General features: G+C 39.8%; 1 protein-coding gene and 1 non-coding gene across 3 annotated transcripts in view; one reads left to right on the plus strand and one right to left on the minus strand.

The window, feature by feature from the left end:
* Nucleotides 1-21691, minus strand: part of tmtc1 (transmembrane O-mannosyltransferase targeting cadherins 1) — an 86533-nt gene that overhangs the window by 11490 nt on the left and 53352 nt on the right. The window contains exons 9-18 of one of the 2 annotated variants that reach the window (XM_058625848.1): nucleotides 20217-20384; nucleotides 18552-18665; nucleotides 16503-16646; nucleotides 12831-12939; nucleotides 11719-11821; nucleotides 6241-6376; nucleotides 5342-5486; nucleotides 3140-3277; nucleotides 1994-2116; nucleotides 1019-1096 (exon numbers count right to left, since the gene is read on the minus strand). In XM_058625848.1, the coding sequence (XP_058481831.1) occupies nucleotides 1019-1096; nucleotides 1994-2116; nucleotides 3140-3277; nucleotides 5342-5486; nucleotides 6241-6376; nucleotides 11719-11821; nucleotides 12831-12939; nucleotides 16503-16646; nucleotides 18552-18665; nucleotides 20217-20384 (1258 nt within the window). Of the gene's footprint in view, nucleotides 1-1018; nucleotides 1097-1993; nucleotides 2117-3139; nucleotides 3278-5341; nucleotides 5487-6240; nucleotides 6377-11718; nucleotides 11822-12809; nucleotides 12940-16502; nucleotides 16647-18551; nucleotides 18666-20216; nucleotides 20385-21691 lie in introns of both variants that reach the window. The other variant, XM_058625847.1, reaches the window with a different exon arrangement.
* LOC131457377 (U6atac minor spliceosomal RNA) lies at nucleotides 6055-6130 on the plus strand. The gene has a single exon (XR_009240024.1). It is a non-coding gene; the product is annotated as a U6atac minor spliceosomal RNA (small nuclear RNA).

Genomic DNA, 21691 nt, shown 5'->3' on the forward strand with positions numbered 1-21691 from the left:
AGTCCCCTCTGGTCAGTGCTCTGGTGTTTAGTCGACTGTTTATTAGAGTTTATTTAAAACTCTAAAGATGGGGCAAGCATCCATGAATATCTGATAATTATCAAAATCCAAACTGTTATACTTACTTAAGATGTTACAATAATGATACTGTAGAGGCTTTTTTTTGACACCGTGTGTATTTGTGACTGTGGATGTTAACACAACAGCCAGGACAGTGACGAGTGCAATACAGTTCTGTGTAACTTCTGCCGTGTGTCGCGCTGAGGCTCAGAGATAGCACGAGTGCTAACGCTAAGAAGATCAGCTTGGTTCCGACACGGCGTGTGTGCGGACGGTGACGAACTGTTAAGCTAACCCAGCGAGACGGAGCAGGCAGGAGCTGCTGTTTTGACGTGAGACAGTGGAGACCGGATAGTAGTATAGTACATATAGATAATTTTTTCATAGTTAAAAGACAGACAGTTAGGTAAGAACCTCTTGGTTAAAACAAGCATAGTTTGATAGGGTTAAAAACTGAGTGTGCACTATAATAAAAGGAATCCAAGATGACATTAAAAAGTACGTAAAATCAGGGTTAAGACACGATAGATAAATAAAAGAACCCAAAAATTAAAGAACCCAAAAGCCCTGCCCTTATTAACAAGGCAATCAGAGATGGCAGACTTCCCACCATTCACGCAGGAAGCCTCTTGTGTCCTCTGTTGGTCATAGTGGCAAGTGCAGCAAGTGCGGAAGAACAGACACACACAGAGCCGCCAAAAACAATACTTCACTCCCACTCTGTGGGTTGAAGTAACAATATTAATTAGGGGAGCGCTACAGCTGTTCAAATGTTTAAATATGAGTACCTAAATTGTACATTTTATTTAAATCTAATTTTCTAAAATGTAAAATTCCTTACTGACGCTGCTGAACACCTCAGTGTAATGCTGAAAAGTTCTGGTATGTTTATGTAAATCTACAAAAAACTTTTTTTTCCTCATTTTTACCGAGGACTCAAGTGTGACACAAGTACTACCTTAATGTGTTGAATCCCTCCCATGTTCATCCAGGCCTGCGACTGGTCAGGTTTGAGTTCAACAGCAAGCTTATAGTTCTAATGGGAGAAAAAAAGCAAATACATTCAGATATATCTAAACCCAATTAACTATACAATACAGACTCTGGGAGGACAGCAAGAATTAAATAGACATGTATGGAATGAATTCACAAAGTTCATAATTTTTTCACAAGTTTCACAACTTGAGCCTGATGAATCCTGGCATTGTCATCTTAGAATATGCCCGTGCCATCAGTGAAGAAAAAAATCCATTGATGTAATAATCTGGTCATTCAGTATATTCAGGTAGTCAGCTGACCTCATTCTTGGGCGCATACTGTAATGTTGCTGAACCTAGACCTGACCAACTGCCAAGACTACCAACAATAAACGGCTACTGTAAAAAGGTGGCAACTTTTTTTTTATCTTACTTAGTATCTTAGACTAGATTACAATGTTAGCATCACACATACAAATAATGATCGGTGGCACCACTGACATTGCAACTAATGACATTTTTGTTGCAGCTCTGAAACACTACTGTTTTGTCTCCTTTACCTGTCTGAGCTGTCAGAGAAGCCAATGCCACAGATTTAAAAGTGAATAAAAATGTAAAGCTATAATGACTGCATACATCCTGTAGCTACCATGTATAAACTGAAAGCAAAGCTAAACCATGTGGATAAAGAGATGGAAAAAACAGTCTCTTAACAAGGCAATCAGAGATGGCAGACTTCACCCCATTCACACAACTAGTGGTCATATTGGCAAGTGCGGAAACACAAACAGACATACACACACACAGAGTGGGATAATGTATCTTTTTGATAAAAACACAAACTGATCAACATTATATTATCAAATGAATAATTATATGATACAATTTTCATGCCCATCCCTAATAGATAATAATAATAATAAGAGAGAAAATGAGAAAGAAACAGAGAAAGGTACCTCAAAGGCTTGGTCCAGCTGGTTCATCTCTCTGAGCTGGTTTCCTTTGGAGAAATACAGCTCTGCCTGTACAGTCACATCACTGGGATTCTGTTGCAAGGCCCTGTCCAGAGCATCCAGAGCCTGGACATATTCACATATACAGTCAACTACACAAATATGCTCAAACATAGAGGAGGGATCACAAATGGCACTGCAACAAATCTATTTCACCACTTTTTACTTTGAATCGTGAATGGGGTTAGAGATAGCAGGACTGGACACTTTAGGAAAATATCATGACTTTCATGAGTTATTGTGATTTTTATGATGTTTCAAAACATTAAGCTTCAGTCCACTAGTCCCACTGCTAGTCTTTAAACCAGATGGAGTAGTACCTCATGATATGCCATCAAAACTCCTACAGTCTAATGAAATAATGAGAAGTTGCATGTGTATTAAACTAATACAGGGCATTATTTCGACCTTAACAAAAAACATTATAATAATTTGACTTTTATGGACCGGAAATGTGATCAATGATACCTCTATCATTTTTACAACATCAGCATTTTAATACTTTGGCTGTTTCTTCAGACTCTTTCATTCCACTTTACAGTACACAGCATGTAAATAAGGAGAAGAGCAGCGGCTTCCAGTGATATTCACTCCGAGTGAAAATAAGGCTTTTAACACCAAAACAGGATTTTGTGTTGACGCATGCAAAAATTGCGGCCGGCATGCGTCTGTCTATTCCCGCTTAGAGTCTGTCCAAGATCAGTTCGGAACACCAATAAAACAGTGGAACGCCAAAAAACGGTTCCAACAAGATGTGAGTACACAATGAAACAGCACCGATTAAATGCTGGAAAGCCGCTCCGATCGACAGTCGCGCTGGGGGCAGGCGGTCGGGAGAAGCCGCAGCAAGTGCACATGTCCGCGGCCCCGGGAAGCAGCGAGGTCCGGGCGGGGGATCGCTGTAAACCACCTTCGCCCCGAACAACTACTTCACCTTTTTTTTTATATTAACATAATTTACTAAATGGAGTGAAATAGCAGCTGTCCTCAAAGAGTTCTTAGATATAGAGTTTATCAATCCCGAATGTCTGAGCAACACAGACTGTGTTATTACATGTTGAGACAGACACACATCTGTGACAAACACACCTCTGTAAAGTTGCCGTTCTTGCTGTAGATGGCAGACAGGAGGCGGTAACATTCAATACAGCTGTCACCTCTGGATATGATGTCCAAGGTCATCTTCTTAGCATCCGTGGTATAACCAGCCATGACTAGAACCTGAGCCTGGTAAAGACAGTCAGTTACAAAAATGTTAAGTCAGGGTTTGGCAAAGTGTTTACATTGATACTTTTTTTTAAAAGTGTGGTTGTATGGCTTCCTGATACAGAGTCAGCGCTGAGCACCCTCTGTGCCAGCAACCAGCCTGAGACAAGGTCTACCCTCACTGAAATTGTGGCTGCCAGCAGGGAAAATAGAAAAGACAGATTTTAGCCATTTAACAAAGGGCTCACTTTATAAAATCTACACAATATTTTAAAAAATATTTTCACTTATCCCACCTTTAGCCTTTTTTCCACTAGTAACTGGTTGTGTCTCTTTTTAAACTGTTCACTCTGTAATTTTTGCATCACAGTACACAGTGTTGGTACACTGCTGTCTCCATCAGTACATTCACATGCATTATTTTGTGACTTAGGTGTTTGAAATCCTTAATTTGGATTTAACCTCAATTACTAACCAATCAAGGCAGAAGTAGTTTTTATAGAGCCAGTGTCATGCTATTGTTCAAGTGTAAAGGTTGGTCTCAGTAAATACTTGATATTTTAACCTTAAGAAGCTGCTTTTTTTTTCTAAACCTGTTTCCTTTTTGATTGTGTTCCAATAAAGTGAATTGAGAAATGACTGTACTTTATAGTCATTATAGCATTGCTAAAACCACAAATTTGGATTTTTGCACAGTACTACTAGACACATTCACCAGCCAGTTAAGATTGGCATAAGAATCTAGGTGCTTCTGACGTCACAGTGAGGCCTGCTGATATTATTCAAAGAACCTGGGTTATGTACATAACAATAAGATTTTCTCTATCAACTTTGGTGTGGGAGAGTGAGTCATTTAAAAAATAGTTTCCAGTCAGAAAATGCTGTCTAAAAGTGACTTAATGAAGCAGCCAACATATTCCTAAGGAATTGTAGAAGTAAATGGGTATAGATATTTTTAGTTGAGCCTTTCATTTAAATGGCCAAAAATATTTTATTTGAGAGTTTGTCCGGAGTTAGTGATAAATATAAAGAAAATGAGGGATAGACTTACAGCCACTGTAAACTCAGGCACTCCCACAGCTACACAGAAAAGATGTCAGATCTTAATGTTGATGTAAAAAATAAAAAACTGTCAATTATTGTTGCCGTGGTGATCACTCATACTGTACATCTGATGAATACATAAAACATGGCCATGGCAGCCAGGAGGAAAGGAATTGGGCTCATAACCAGAGGGTTTCCTGTTCAAATCCCGAGATGGGTCAAGGGCTGGGTTGCGTCTGAGCAAGGCACCCATCCCCATTGCTCCCCGGGTGCAAATAAATGCTGCCCACTGCTCCTGCTGGTGTGTGTTTACTAGTGGTTTGTAATAAGGATGAATTAAATGCAAATTCCCTTTCACTAATTGGGGTGTGTGCAAAAACAACTACTTCTTCTAATTCTAAACATGCAGCTACTTTACCAATCTATAATTCTGAATAATTAGACAGAGCACACAGAGTTACACAGTGTAATCATTATTTTCCAGTCAGAGATTGTGTTGGAAAGTGGGGAGTCCAAATCGAGAAAGAATGGGGAGTTGGGGGCTGTGATGGAGATTCCACTGTCTCCACAGCAGCTGACTGTGCTCACCTGCTGGGATCCACTATGTCTCCTGCCTTCACTAGTGAGGAGCTGTAGTCTAAATGTTGTTGCATTGTGTTGTTTATATTATTATTGTTTGGATTAAATATGAACTATGGAAGCATTTTTGTCAACATGTGAGTCCACATGTTTCTACACCAAATTATTCAAACCTACATTAAGTTGCATTTGGAGATTTTTGGCATCAAAAAAAGGCAGCTGTCTCATATTCTGTGAATATTTATGATGACAGTAAAAATCATAAATGTGGTAAAATATATCTTTTCACTCCCTTTGGCACATGTTTTTTTTTTTTTTTTTTCAATGAGATATAGATTATTCACTTCAGCAGTTTTACTGTCCCTGACCTGTGTGCATTTTCTTTGCCATGTCACATAAATAGAGAAAACAATCCTGAGTAAAAACTTAATATGTGTGCACTGTGTGTGTGTGTGTTTTCACCAGAGCAAGCCAGATGTCAGTGCTGTCTGGCTGGAGGGCAACGGCCTCTCTGTACACCTGCAGGGCCTCTTCATAATGGCCTGTGTTGTAGTATAGAGCTCCAAGTGGTGTCAGGATTTCCACCTTCCTCGTCACCTGCAGTGCCCTGTAGGCAAATGCTAGAGGTCATGAGGATGGCCTTCTATGGAGGTGGTGCAAAAACACTAGCACACCTGCTGCTATCAGCTGTGATGAATGTGCCTGTCACATTCATATTCATGAATGTGAACAAATAATATGCTGTTATCAGTGAACTTGTTTGTGAACTAAATCATTCTGTAATTCAGTGTCTGTGTAGCTCAATTGATGGGGGCCAGTGTGCTCCTTCTGGCAGTGCCAAGTCCGGATAAATGGGAGGGTTGCATCAGTAATGGCATCTGGCATGGTTTTTTGACTGAAGTTTCACACAAGCAATTACCTTTTGCAAATAAAAGGTAAAAATGTCAGACAATGCAATTAGAAAACTATTTAAATTTGACAAAATTCATCATATGTGCTCTGTTTTGTAAGTAATTATGCTGGTGGCTTGCCTGTATGTGGGTGTATGTGTATGTGTCTTTTTAATGTGGGCTGGGATCAACAAGCTACCATAGTGCTTTGAGCACTGCACACATTTATAAGCCTTTGATCCCATTGAAAATGTTTTTGTTTCTCCGTGAGTCAGGTCCGTTAGGCTGTCGTATGAGAGGAGAGAAGGTTAGCACTCTCCTTGACAAAAATGGAGGGGCAGAAAGTTAGTAAAATATTAGTCAATGAGCGCACATGTACAAACAGGGTGGGGAGTAGTCTCTACAGTAGCCCAACCACTTCTCAATCTACACAACTTCTCTATAAAAGCTACTACTGCTAAATATACTCACCTCTTGTACCAAGACTCTGCTGCTTTGTTATCATTGGATGATCGGAGCAGACGGCCCAGGTTCACCATGGCCACATAGTGTGCTGGTTTGAGCCGAATTGCTTCCTGGTAATGAGTTGCTGCTAGGTCTTCCTTTCCTGGAGGAATGAAAATGCAAGGTCAGGAAAATAAAACAAAAATTTCTTCACATGATTTGTAAGGCCAGTTTTACCTTGACCTTTGGCCACCTAATTCTAAAAAAAATATCTGTGAGTCTAAGTGAGTGTTTTTGCAAATTTGGAAGGAAATTCTTGAATGTGTTTTTGACGTATCATGTTCATAAAAACAAAATGTCACCTTGACTTTGACCCTTTGACCACAAATATCAAATCAGTCAATGAAATGTTTTGTCGTTCAAATATCACACCCCTAAATATTCGGGGTTCTGATGCCTTGAAATTTATAGAGATAGCAGGACTATCAAATTGTACTCACTCCGTGCACAAAGATTTAACAACTGCGGGAGCAAAATAAGTCCTTGCGTCCTCGTGTGTAATTTCAGCAACTGTGTGGAGATGTGTCTGCTTGGGGTGGACATAGGTTGGGGGTGGACACCTATGGGAGCACTGATACTGTAGGTGGCAGTATGCACTTTGACATTATTCTTGCAATCCCACAAAAACAATAAGGAGAATCAGAAGAAGAAGCACAAGACAACTAATGCCACTTTTGCACTACATGGTCCCACCTCACCTCGCATGGGCACACATGGGCAGGGTCATCACAGCACAACTGCATGAAACTGCTGTGACTTTGTTTTGTACACAAACTAGTGACTAGTGACTTGTAAAGAAGTTGTTTTTTATTGATTCCCAAAGGGAAATTCTTGTATTACATCCGCTACTATTCAAAGAACATGAAACAAGGATAGAAATATATAAGAATAATAAAAAGAAATGAACAAGAGTAAACGTAAAGCTAAGTAAACATAAACATAAACATATGCACTCTAATATAAAATGTCAATATGTACAATATATACAGTAGAGATGTACACTATGTACAGTATTGAATGGATGAGATGGTTGTAATTTGAGTTATTATACATAGTTGGTTATTGCACAGATAATTTAGGAAATTGCACAGATCCCAACACGTATAGCACACATTAAGGGAGGGAGGAGTTGTGGAGTCTGATGGCCATAGGTAGGAATGACTTCCTATGGCTCTCTGTGGTACATTTTGGTGGAATCATTCTTTGGCTAAAAGGGCTCCTGTGTTTGACCAGTGTGTCATGGAGTGTGTGGGAGACATTGTCCAAGATGGCTTGCAGCTTTGACAGCATCCTCCTCTCTGACACTGCCGTCAGAGAGTCCAGCGCCCACCACATCACTGGCCTTACGGATAAGCTTATTGAGTCTGTTGGCATCTACTACCCTCAGCCAGCTGCCCCAGCATGCAACAGCATAGAGGATCGCACCAGCCACCACAGACTCATAGAAGATCTTGAGCATAGTCCGGCAGATGTTGAAGGACCTCAGGCGCCTCAAAAAATAGAGACAACTCTGGCCCTTCTTGTAAAGAGCATCAGTGTTCTTTGCCCAATCAAGTTTATTGTCTATGTGTAATCCCAGGTATTTGTAATCCTGTACAATGTCCACACTGGATGGAAACAGGGGTCACCGGTGCCTTGTTCCTCCTCAGATCCACAACCAGTTCCTTTGTCTTAGCCACGTTGAGCTGTCACCATGTGATAAAGTTGTCGACAGTCACCCTGTACTCATCCTCATCACCCTTGCTGATACATCCAACTATGGCCGAGTCATCAGAAAACTTCTGAAGGTAGCAGGTCTGTGCAATAGTTGAAGTCCGTGGTGTAAAGGGTGAAGAGGAAGGGAGTGAGGACAGTTCCCTGCGGGGCCCCGGTGTTGCTGACCACTATGTCTGACACACAGTGATGCAGGCTCACGTACTGTGGTCTGCCAGTCAGGTAGTCCACAATCCAGGACACGAGGGGGGCATCTACCTGCATTGCTGTCAGCTTCTCACCCAGAAGCACTGGACGGGTGGTGTTAAATGCACTGGAGACGTCAAAGAACATGACTCTCACAGTGCTCGCCGGCTTATCCAGGTGGGCATAGATCCGGTTGAGCACATAGATGATGGCTTGACCCTCGGTCTAATGGCGTATTTCCACCGGCTCTACTCGCCTCACCACGGTAAGATTAGGTTGCATCTCCACTACAAAAAAGTACCTACTTAACGTGGGCAGAGTCATCACTGCACAGCTGAGTGAAACTTTTTAACTTATCTACAATTTGGCACTGTTCGGCTTGATTTCTGTCCACACGTCTCCGGAGCACCGCCTCCTACTCCACAGACTACAGCGGCAGCGGTCTGTGATGCCGATTTTATAGATCACCGGCGCTGTCCCTAAATACACCACTCCACTTTAAAAGACTCCTGTTAAATATAGAGGTTTCCCTGGTAGTTGTTGAAGATTAAGTAGTTTTAAGTGAGCTACAGTCCGGCGCTGTTCGGCTTGATTTCTGTGTGGGACGTCTCTTCCTGTGACGGGACTCTGGCCAGTCAGCGACCAGCAGTCTGACCAATCATCGCATAGTACCTAGTTAAGCACGATTGGAACCTCGCCGGAGCAGGTACTAAAAATAGTACCTGTACCAGGTACTAGGCTAGTGGAAACACTACTTAAACCGTGCCGTGGCGAGGCGAGTAGAGCCGGTGGAAATGCGCCAAAAGAGGGTCATAAAACTTGCACATCAGTGAGAAACCCACCTCAGTGGTCACTTTGTGACATGTGACCCCATGTGACAAACAATACAAAAGCCAGATTTCCCCTTCTTCCCTCTCTTCTCTTCTCCATCTCAGCGGAGGATACAGACTCCTCTGCTCTCCCCTGCCCTTCTGGGTGCAGGAAGGACACAGACATCAGCTGTTCAACTGAAGATCCTTCAGTACAGAGCTAAACAAGCTTCCAGCAGCAAGAGAATCCTCTCTGCTCATCTTCAAGCAGGCCCACTCAAGCAGCCTGCTATCCTCCCATCAGAGGCAGCGACACCAGAGCCTGCCTAAGGATCAACCAAGGATCCAGAGCCAGGTTAGCTTCAACTAGCTAACTTTGTAAGGAGGAACCTGGGCAACAGATACCAGAAACACAGTCAACCATCTACCGTTCCTGGACCAACAGACAGCCCCTCAAAAGGATACTTTTGCATCTTTTAAGGACTTGGTAACGTAACTGGGCCTAGCATAGCATCACACTACTTGGCTAAGCATAGATGAAATGTTGTATTGAGCTTACTTGCTCACACAAAGTGTTGTTGTAATGTATAGATTGTATAGTTAATATGATGTTAGTGATGTCCATGCTTCTAACCTCCCATCTAACCTGGCATCTCATTTTAGTTAACAAAGAAATACAGCAGCCATGCGGTCAAGAAGCCATCTTTGATTCTGCCATCTTGTTGTAGTTTCTTTGACAATCGCCATCTTGATTTGTAGTCTACCTCTATCTGACTTGACCATTTGATCTGTACACACACAGACTCTCTCTCTCTCTCTCTCTCTAATGCACACACTGTATATAGTTACATTTAGTAGATATTCTTGTTTCAATATTTGATGTTTTTTTAATAAATGTTTCTAAAATATGCAGTCTGGTCTGATTAATATTGCACATGTGTTTATATTGTCAACCTCTTCCCTGTAGAACTCCAATCCGTCAATTCAAGCTAACTATTGATGTATTATTGTGATTTATCAATTATTAAATTAATTATTAATCATAATCCAAATGGGTAATCGGCTTAATTCATTAGACTGTTCATGACCCAGCAGAGTGGAATATATTTTGTTTCTACATAAAAATTTATAAAGTTCAATAGTTGCACAAGCAAATTCACTGCCTCTTACCTTGTTAAAATACGGCAACAGTTTGAATACAATTGTTCCCCTGTCATTATCAAGATTCACTTGACAAGTACTATTAGATTCCATTGAATTGTCCTTTTTACGTACCTATAATACACTAAACAAAAATTGAAATTTTGGTTATATGAATTAATACATGAACGATACATTAAATGCATTTATTAAGATTAATTGTTTTTTTTACTTTGCAGTCATTTCTATGTCTGTCCATATCTGCACTGTTGCTTATATCTGGCTGTTTAAAAGCCCTGGTATACTTCTGCGCCCAAACCCAACGCACATCGTGTGCATGACACGCAAAGAGCACAGCCCATGCGTGAACTGAATTTCCGTATTAAGCCCCACTCACCAAGCAGAAAAAACAACACATTTCAACAACAGAAGAAGTAGTCGCCAAGAATAGTCATCCGAGCCTTGACCTGGCGACCTACGAACCAGCTGACACCCCAACTCCCCTGCCTGGCGGACCTTTCAGCTGTGAGGCGCTTGAACCAGACGTGTCCGAGGGAGCTGTAGTTCTCTTCTTCTTTGGTAGGAATGCGTCCTGTTCCCTGTGTCCAGACTTGTACCGGCACGCAATGGTGAAGTCAAATACTACAGGACCCTGACGAGCGAGTATACCAGGGTCCGTGATATGCATACGCGCAATGCGACATGCACTTTGGCGCGCACGGCTTGTGCATGGAAGTATACCAGGTCCTTAACAGTCTTTGACCAGCAGGGGGTATGTGTGCACATGAAGCCTTGAGAAATAAACCTTTTTATCACGAAAGCATGGCCATGCATTTGAAGCAACATCACCCCACTGACAGAAGTGAAAACGAAGGCTGCTCAACAACCACAAAACACTGCAGCATTTAAGCAGCCCCTTGTTGCAAAATCAGACCGGGTTAAAGCCATCACAAACACTATCGTTGTGTTTATAGGTGCAGACATGAGGCCATATTCGGTTGTGCAAAACGAGGGCTTTAAACAGCGAAAAGATTGTGCCAGACTTTTTTTGCTGATCCGAAAAATCATCCGATCCGTGATTCTGATCCGAGGAATGATCCGATCCGTGACTTTTTTTTATCCGTAGTACCCCTAACGAAAGGTCATGTGTTTCCATACGCCTCCCAAAAAAGGCAAGAAGACTCACTCAAGCAGATTTCATCTCCACACTCAAGAATTCAGCTGCGCGAGCAGAGATTATGCACATAGCTGAAACTCACGTGTGAGCACTTTTGCAGTCGCAGTTTGCAGTTAAATCTTCACGCATGGAGTGAGTACAATTATCTCGCTCAGGGTGTTGTTACGTGGTCGCTTTTGACACAAATCTGATTCCATATTGTTCACACTATAATATTGACAACCCACTGCAGTCCCATTGCAGACGCCTAGAAATAAGATCAGGGTCTGTGAGGAATTACGCCACATCAGACAAACAGATGGGACGGAGCTATATAAATACAGATCATTTTGGCTTGGTTAATTTTGTCCACCATAACTTTAATGGGAGCTTGTGTTTGCCTATTATCCCAGAGGCCTAGGTAGAACTGGTTCAACTCACCTGTATCCACCAGAAACACTCCATAGTTATTATGCAGGTCTGAGTTGTCTGGACAGTTCTCTAGGCCTTTCAGATACACTGCATTGGCTTCAGAAAAGCGTTTCTGTGGGAGTGCAGATGAAATAAACACTGGATTAAAGCAAGAATTAATTTAACTATGGTTTCAGGAAGTTATGGTGCAAACACAACATGAAATTGAGATATGATTAGCTTTAATGAATCCCAAACAAGAAACTGATTTGCCACCTTACAAAATACACCGACACAGCAAGATCGCTAACAAAGTTCTATAGCTGCCTGCACTCAGTTTAACCATTCCAAACTAAAGCAAATTTAATTCCACAAGAAATTATATGAATCATGTTTTTTTTGCATTAAAGCATTAAAGTATTGATGTTTATATTCTTACAATTATTCATTTATGTTTACCGTTATACACAACATTATTATCCCAGGAGAGGGATCCCCACTCTTGTGAGACTCTCCCTGAGGTTTTTTCTTGCTTACTTGTTTGTTTTTTAAGACTTTTGAATCAGTTGAATCTTCAATCTCTCACCCTTTTTGCAGCAACATAGTTAATTTGAATGTTCATGCAGTCTTTGGAGAGCTTGATGCTATCTCTATCCTATCCGACTTTTATTTTTATTAACTAAACCATCAACTTGCCCTTTAGAATGCCTTCCCTGCCAGTTGAGGGAACGCTGGTCACATTACTATTTTTTTTCTCTGTCGACAGGAATATCCTTACTGATTTAAACATGCCATTATTACCTTTCTGGTTAATGTAATTTTATACCGATTTACAAGTTGCCACATTTCTCAAAGATTTTTAAACTGTTGTCTTCCATTTGTTTATTTAAGACATTCATCCTCATAGTTCCCCTGTGGGTATGTAATTGGTATGAATAATATATGATATATATTATCGTCATTATTACTTCTACTGCTAGTTTCAATTTGATTTGTTTCCCCCCTCATCATTGTAGAGGGTTTAGGACAGAGGCAGTCCCACTTTGGTAAGCTGTATTTATTTATCATACCACTCTGCAGGCAAGTATGCTGTATGTGCATGAAAGTAAGAGTGAGTGCACCTTGTCTTGTGGAAATTTCACCTGTTCAGCATAGAGTGATGCCAGACTGGAGTATGCGTCAGCAAAATGTGGACCAAAGCATATGGAGTCTATAAGCAGAGCCTCAGCCTCTTTCTCCTTTCCCTGGGACCTAGAATATAGCATCACCTCATTGTCACATCATCATTAATATCATTATTGACATCACCATCAATATAATCTTGGACATAATTGTTTGCTATCTTCTGATCCACACTCAAACACTGTTTTTGAATGGATAAGTGTGTTCATAATGAAAGTATGCAGTGTTCTGTAAGTACTGGTACACTCATAGTGGAAAAGCTGTGAAACACCAGATACTTCTCACCCTCACAAGTTTCCATTTCCACTAACCTATTAATACTACAGGAAAGTACAATGTTTATTTTTAAGTCACATGCACAAAGCAGATCATGGTTGACAGACATACAATCACTTACTACATCAGTGAGTGTTGCAGTGGGCACTTACTGTATTATCACTGAGAGCTTCTTTCACTAAGGTTATTATTCTTAACATATTCTGTGTCTAAGCATTACTAATACTGTATTAACAAAACAAACAGTCTGGAGTAGTATATGAACCCCATATTTGCATGTCCATGTGCACATGGGGGTGGTAAGGTGAGAAAGGATGATGGGATTGCTGTTGCCACCACCCTCAATAGGGAGGTCTATTGTTCTTAATGACCTGAAGATGACCTGTGGTGTGGGAAAAGGAAACCCCCTGATTTTTAAACCCAGTGTTCTCAATGGTCTGCAATTACTTTTTGGGCTGCATGGGTTTAACCATGTCATGGCTTTAAAATTATGAAGCATTATATTCTAAAGTGAAGAGAAGCTAATGTGTGGAAAGTTAAAAAAGGGATATTTTACCGATGTTACTGCAACTAGACCACATTTATACTAAGTCTAGGCTATTTTTGCAGATGGCTGTGAATTGTGTTGTTATATTTATTTACAAGTATTTTTTCTTTGATATAGCATCATTTACAGATAAAATTAAGTTAAGAGTAACACCGGCAAGTCCCGAAATGCCAGCAAGTCCAAAAACATTTGTGTTTGCAGAAGCGTATTCATTCGGGTCTGTGGGAGCACTAGTTTTCGTGCAGCTCTATGACCAGCCGTTATGATGCTTGGGGGCTACTTATTTGTTACTTCATTAAATAACTTTACTAAGAGGTTATCCGACTGTGATCAAGCTATTCGACACTCTTTGCTCTGTAGCTTAACTACATGACGCTGAATTTTAACACCTAAGGGATTTATGGTAAAAAGCCTGCAGTCAAGCTGATTTTGGTAACACTTTGGTATACACTGCCTGGCCAAAAAAAAAGGTCGCCACCTGGATTTAACTAAGCAAATAGGTAAGGGGTTGCTGCAGTTGGTCAGGTCCAGGTTCAGCAACATTATGTGCCCAAAGAATGAGGTCAGCTGACTACCTGAATATAATGAATGACCAGATTATTCCATCAATAGATTTTTTTCTTCCCTGATGACATGGGCATATTCTAAGATGACAATGCCAGGATACATCAGGCTCAAATTGGGAAAGAGTGGTTCAGGGAGCATGAGACATCATTTTCACACATGGATTGGCCACCACAGAGTCCAGACCTTAACCCCATTGAGAATCTTTGTGATGTGCTGGAGAAGGCTTTGCTCAGTGGCCTGACTCTCCCATCATCAATACAAGATCTTGGTGAAAAATGAATGCAACACTGGACGGAAATAAATCTTGTGATATTGCAGTAGCTTATGGAAACAATGCCACAGTGAATGAGTGCCGTAATCAAAGCTAAAGGCAGTCCAACGATGTGACCCTTTTTTTTAGCTGGCGACTTTTTTTTGGCCAGGCAGTGTATTAAGGAACACTTATTCACTATTAACTAAGTGCTTACTAACATGTATATACGTAGCATACTAGCCCTTTATCAGTAAATATTATCTGTCTTATCATCCGTTAACAGCTCCAGTCCATACTTTTGGGTATTGAAACTTGATAATTACAACCTCGTTAACCATTAAAAACAAGTAGCCAACCAAGCCACATCACAAAAATTAGATTTTTTTTCCCCTGATTTTATCTTGGAGAGTAGCCTTTTGTTTTTGTTGATTATTACTTATTGTAACTCTGGCTCATTAAATGTACCCTTTTCTCTGGCTATGCACTCCGTTCTGGAAAAAACTTGTCCGTAAATGTTTGTTCATAACCACACTTTTTCTAAAACACATTTTAGATATAAAGGATACAGTTATTTGCGGATTTGTGTATTTAGAACAACTTTTTGGTTGTTTTTATTTACAACTGATGGAGGCATTATCTATGATATGACTTGTAGGCGTCAACCAAGTCCTGCACTACGTCCACATAGCTTCGCGAATAAACAGTTGTCAAATATCTCCACATACGTTTAAAAGTTTCTGTAAAGTGCTCCACCACACTAGCCTTAGACTCATTTGCTAGCTGAAAACTGTTTGTAAAATATAAACTGGGCAGGGGACTGATGGGGCACAGCAGACAGGGCCAGATGTTCACAGTGTTCAGCATCTCACTGTTAAAGTGTCCTTGTCCCTAAGTGGCCAAGCCCCATTAGGAATGACAACACTGGTCCACAGCAAGAACAACTTTGAACTAAAATTAGAATTTATAAACTCCAATTTGTGTTCGCGATTTTGACCTCTGCATTTATGCACCCAGGGATTGTCCAGGGATTTGAACAGGTTACAAGCCCAAGTAACAAGGATGAGTATGATTCTAAATGGGATGGAACCATTCATATATTTCGGGTGCTTAATTGAGTTTCCAGCTGATGAAATTAGCAGTCAATATTTATGTCAAACTTTACTTAGTACACCAGAAACTCTGGTACCCCAGACTGATAAAAATGTAATTTATTTATTTATTAATAAATATCAAAACAAAATGACAACATGGTTGTAACCCGTAATGAAGCACTATGGCAATAACATGCTGTCAAAAGCTTTGCATTCAGATTGTGATTATTTCTTTGTTGTGACAATGCTACTTGGCAATAAATATTATATCGTTGGAAAGCCTTTTATTTCCCTTTTGAATGGTGCTGCATTTGTAAGGCAAATGCATTTGTGGCATGAGTTGAGAATGTGGATTGCACCCATGACAAATTTGCCATATCTGCTCTGCCAATGCCAGCTTATACTGCTATTGACTCTTGTTTTGAGCTTCTGAAACCCCAGGTGCTGAAAATCAGGTGCCTGTCCTGACCTCAACCCCACTGAACACTTGTGGGATCAGCTTAGGTGTGCTATTTCGTGCCAGAGTGACCAACACAACCACATTGGCTGATCTCTTTGGCAACAAAAGAAAAAGTTGCCAAAAAAATGAAGACATATATTTTTTTAAGCAGTTACATTAATGTACTTTTTATTTAACATGACATGTTTGTTTAGCATCAGATGGTTTTACAGACTGTGTGACTGGATGATGTCTCTGTAAATGGTTCAGGAGATTTGCCGTACTGTATTTCCACAGTATTTTACTTCCGTGTTGCAAAGCTTGTCTAGCTCCTCAATGTTATCGGAGTATTAAGCTTAGCAGAATTTTGGATTCAAATTTTGAATTTGTGTTTGAGAGCCTTTCAGTGTGTGTGTGTGTGTGTGTGTGTGTGTGTGAGAGAGAGAATGTGTGTCTTACTTTAGGAGGTTTCCTAAGTTGAAGAGAGCTCGATTATGTTGAGGGTTCGTGACCAGTGCTTTTCTGTAGTAGTGCTCAGCCTCCTCTGGACTGTGTGTCAGAGTGCCAAGATTATTTAAGGCACTGGCATGTCGTGGATAAAGCCTGAGAAGAGAATCAAATGCAAAACTTAAAATCAGAAAAAGTACTACATTAAATAACCAATTTAGGGGATTAGAATGGCCCCACTTCCAGACACTGTGACATATGGTATGCATAATAAATGGTACAACTAAATCAGTGGTCAGTGTTAGGAGGCCTCTCTGCAGACATTTACTGCTACTCTCCATCAATGCTACAAAAGACCTGTCTAAAACACACTTTTATGGTTAGTGACTATAATGGTGATACAAGCCTGACAAATCAACTATGGTGGGAGGAAAGCAGGTGCCATGGCAAAGTTACAACATTGTTCCACATGCCTGAGGCTTGGCATTTCACAATGCAGAAAGCAGCAGTGGAATTAACTGAGAGCATAAAGACACAAACAGCACGGATACTCAGCCTTTAAGCCATTACAACCACATTTCAATGCATTCTCTTCCAATCAGAGTATAGGTTTACTGCTCCAGGATAAGATGGATAGATAGATAGATAGATAGATAGATAGATAGATAGATAGATAGATAGATAGATAGATAGATAGATAGATGGATAGATAGATAGAGAGATAGATAGATAGATAGATAGATAGATAGGCCTAAACTAAATGTGAGAGGTGGGGGTTCCACACAAAAAGAGTCCTTTTTTTCCAAACAAAGGACTGTTTTAAGTGTAAGTAGCTGATAGTTGTATTCTGCAGTGTAAACAACATGTCACGGTCGTGCAGTGTTGTTTAGCACTGAGGTTGCAAAAGTGTGTGTGAGAGTGTAACGTGTGTAAATGTTATAGGAAGGGTTTTTTCTATGTTACACTAGTGTTATATGAGAGTTAGCACGACTGTGGTTGTAACATATTGCTGATATTGAATGATAGTGAAGTGAATGTGTGTTTTGAGTTATATTATTTTTGTACATGCATTCTGAGTTACAATGTGTATTCGGTGCCATCTTGAGTGGAGACATGCATCTACAGTCACTACTATTGCACACTGCTGGAGTGGGAGTGGTGTTTCCTGGTTACGAACTGCGTCACTTGCTTTCTCCTTATTTAGTACTTCCTGTTTCCCACACTCATGCACATACATGTAAATGCTAAATCACATGTAATGTAATACACACACAACATACACTGGTGTTTATGTTGTGTAGCTGTATTTTCATTGTGCATTTTGATATTCATTGATCTAGATTACCAATTAACTTTGTGTTATTTAGCTTCATTGATTCATGTTGCTCAATTGATTTTTGTCAGCGATAATATGGATTAATAATAGAAACCGAAAAACAATCTGTAAAATTTGGCTGCGTTCTCGGCCAGAAAGACAACAATGTCCTGTTTTGAATAAGAATCAGTGCGCTTCTCTTCCCTGAGAACGCACCCAATTGCTGGATCTTGCTCATTAATCTAGTCCATCTTTTGTTTCGAGCCCCAACAAGTGGGACAATCTTGTAAAATGACAACATAAATGATAAGCTATTATACAATCAGTTTGTAAAACATGATCGGAACTACTTTCTTAATTTCTTAAGTATCGAAATAAAAAAACAAATCCACATGATGTAAAATCATATAAAAGTGGTCGTAATATTGAGTTACTCACCTCACCTAGTGCAAAGGTAGGTGGCACCTGTCCGCCGCAACAATTATAATCCAATTATATACATAACCAACTTAATTTGGATCTCAATGTACACAACATAATTATATGTCCTCTCTCATCGCTCTGACTCACCCCTGTATCAAGTTAATTCTGTGGCTTTTATGCCAGGTGTATACTACTGTATGTAGGTAACTCTGGGGCATCTATATGGGTTACATTACAATTAGCCCTACATGATTAAAATCTTTTTTTCATCTGTCTTTGAATAGTGATTGTGTGGTGTAGTGTGGCGTGATGTGGCGTCAGACCTGAGGGCAGTGGTGTAGTGGTGAATGGCCTCCTCATGACGACCACTGTCTTTCAGGAAATTAGCGTAGTTGTAATGAACTTTGGCATTGTGAGGCAAAGTCTGGATACCAGACCTAAGACAAAGAGGAAAAAAAGAGAGAGAAAGAAAAAAAGTAGAGGTAATGTTGATTGTTGATGAGGAACAACAAGCAAGTTTTCAAGGAAAGACAGTATTTGAACAGTATCAATGTAGTGGTCCTAATATAGTGAAGTGTCAGGGATACCAATAAAGGTCACAGTGGCAGAGGAGGGGCAGTACAAATAATGTAGATACTAATAGTATTATAATACTGCTACTACTACTACTACTATAGTAAAAGTACTACCAAAACTATTTTTTGTTTCTTTTCTTAAGAAATTTCTGCATTGCTATGAGCAATGAATGTGGAATACTGGAGCAGTAGAGTAATTGTGAGTGAGCATGTGAGTGAGCATTTTTCATTTTCATTTTCATGAAATTTCTTTCGATCTCTTAGAGGCTTTGTTTTTGTGAGTGTGTGGTTTTTTTTTGCATTTTGTGTTTTTTATATTGTTGGCCATGGTTAACTGAAATGTATATTGAAAATGTGCGAGTAAAAACAAAGCACATCACTATGACTGCCTGTGTGTTTTTTAATCACAGTTTACGGGTCAGGTTGTGGGGCTTTTAATAACATAATGAACAGGTCGGTTTCGTTACTGAAAGTATCTCTAGAATTCTTCACCCCACCTACTCCCTGGCATTGAAAGTATCCTTTATGGACTCTATAAATCAATTCAATTTAAACTTTATCTGGAATAACAAAATACATTACCTGAAAAATATCTGTCCTGGTCCAAAACTATGATGATGGTGGTTTAAAAGCAGTAACCCTTAACATATAATAGTTTTTGTGGAAAATTCGGCTTATTCTGTCACCCTAAACATTCTAAAACATTTAATTCTAAACTTTCTGCCTCACGAATGCTATGTCAAAACCATACATAATCTTGGCAAAATAAGTAGTAAAGAAAATCTATTGATTGAAGCGATCGTCATAATGGCAAATAGTACCCTTCTTTATTGCTTTCTATAATTAATTTATTTGGTTCTGTGAATCCCTTCGATTCATGGATCTCCAATTGGCAAAAAAAAACCGCTAAATTATATTCAATATTATAAATTAATAATTAATTAATAAGAAAATGATTATATGATTGAGATATATATATATATATATATATATATATATATATATATATATATATACATACATGTATACTGTATGTATACATATATATGTATATGTATACATATGTGCAGGAGACCCAAGCAAGGGAGGGTTCTGTTTGCAATGCATTGCCGAGCAGGCAAGAGCATTGTTAGAGGGACTTCAGAAGCTTATATTCTTGGATGCCACTGATGGCAAGACATTAAAACGCTAAGCCCAACCTTCCTTCAGATCTTTTGCAACTGTATTTTGGAAAACAACAAAGGCAGTGTGGTTCTGTTTAGGTTAATCTTCAAATGATGTTAATCTTACTTGAATGTCAGAGATTTAAGAAATCTAAAGGAAGTTGCTGGACTGTATTGTAGCACAGTTGTAAAACTGACAACATTAGGTGTCTCTCTGCATACGTTTCAGACTCTCTCTCTTAACATTTACTTGAAAAGTGCCTCCCTTGAAAGCCAGACATAGTTCTGTTGGACCGTCTTCAAGGAGAAGAGCAGGAGGAGTAGTAGCATGGAGACACTGAGGACTGTGGTACCACATCGACCAACCAACGAACACAGCCGACCCAGACCATGAGTCACCAGGATACAGTAGCCCATACTGGGGAAGGAAGGAGAAAGCAAATGTATGATCATCAATCAGAGATGGCAGACTTCACCCCAATCACACAACAAGCCTCTGTTGGTCAAATTGGCAAGTGCAGGTGGGAACACGAACAGACAGCCAGACAGTCACACAGAGCCACTATAAACAATACATAGTTATCAGCTCATGAAGTAAACCCACCCCCTCAGGTAAATTGCATTTCAGATGCTGGTGCATATCCTGCTTTAGACTCATGTACAGGACATCTGTTAATGTTTCACAATATTGTCTTTGGTATCATTTTAAAGGGGAGAATGTCATATTTCATGCAAGCTAAGATGTGAATCTTTCTGACCAATATAGAGGTTACTGGAGCTGTCTCTGATTTGATTTTAGCCTAAACGACATACAATTGTTTAGCCCTGTGTCACCAAGGAGCAACAGAGACACAAAATAGAAAAACTGGGATGCTCACAGCACCACAAGGATTCAGATAATGTATAATATACTCATACTATATATATTGTTACAGGTCATTGAGAGCCTTAAATTAGATGGGCATCATTAACTGGGTCAGATAAGGTCATAAACTAATCTTTATCTTGACTTCATCTTCATTTGATTACTTCAGGTTTTGTATCAAATGGTGAAATGGTGAACCACTTGATGGCACTGTGCCTGACTGTTATTTGTGACTGCAGCACAAATAAAATGAGAGAGGAAGTACCGAGACATCTTTTTCACCTGTGTTCTTGATGCTGTCTTCAAACAAGGTAATACGTTTAAAAGATATTCTCAAATAAAATGAATATGATTGTGGAGAACATAGGGTGTGGTCTTTGTCACCAATGGCCAATTGTTTGTGTCGCATGTTTTCAGATAACATTCCACATTGCTAAGGCTGAAGACTGAGTCCCATCCAGATCTACAGCGTCCAAGAATCAAGAGAGATGAAGCAGATGTTCAGTCTCTTCTTGACATTATGCAAAACAAGTGGTTCAATCCTAAATCCCCTAATAATCTGGTTAGCCTGTTCACTGGCTCCATGGCTCCCCTTGATGTGACAGATCTCCTGAGAGCTCATGAGATAGGAGAAGAGGCATACCAGGCATTCAAACAAACAAGGTTAGATGAACCCCATAGAGACTGTGTCTATCCCTCGACCTACTAAAGTAAAAACTAAAGTAAATATATCAATAACAAACAGAAGAGGAGTTAGACATTCTAACTTAATAAAGATTAATACCAACAATAAAATAGAGTCAAATAATAGCACTTTTAAATGTGGACTATTAAATATAAGGTCACTCTCCTCAAAATCT

Source organism: Solea solea, chromosome 3, assembly GCF_958295425.1.
Source record: "Solea solea chromosome 3, fSolSol10.1, whole genome shotgun sequence".
Classification (NCBI taxonomy): Eukaryota; Metazoa; Chordata; class Actinopteri; order Pleuronectiformes; family Soleidae; genus Solea; species Solea solea.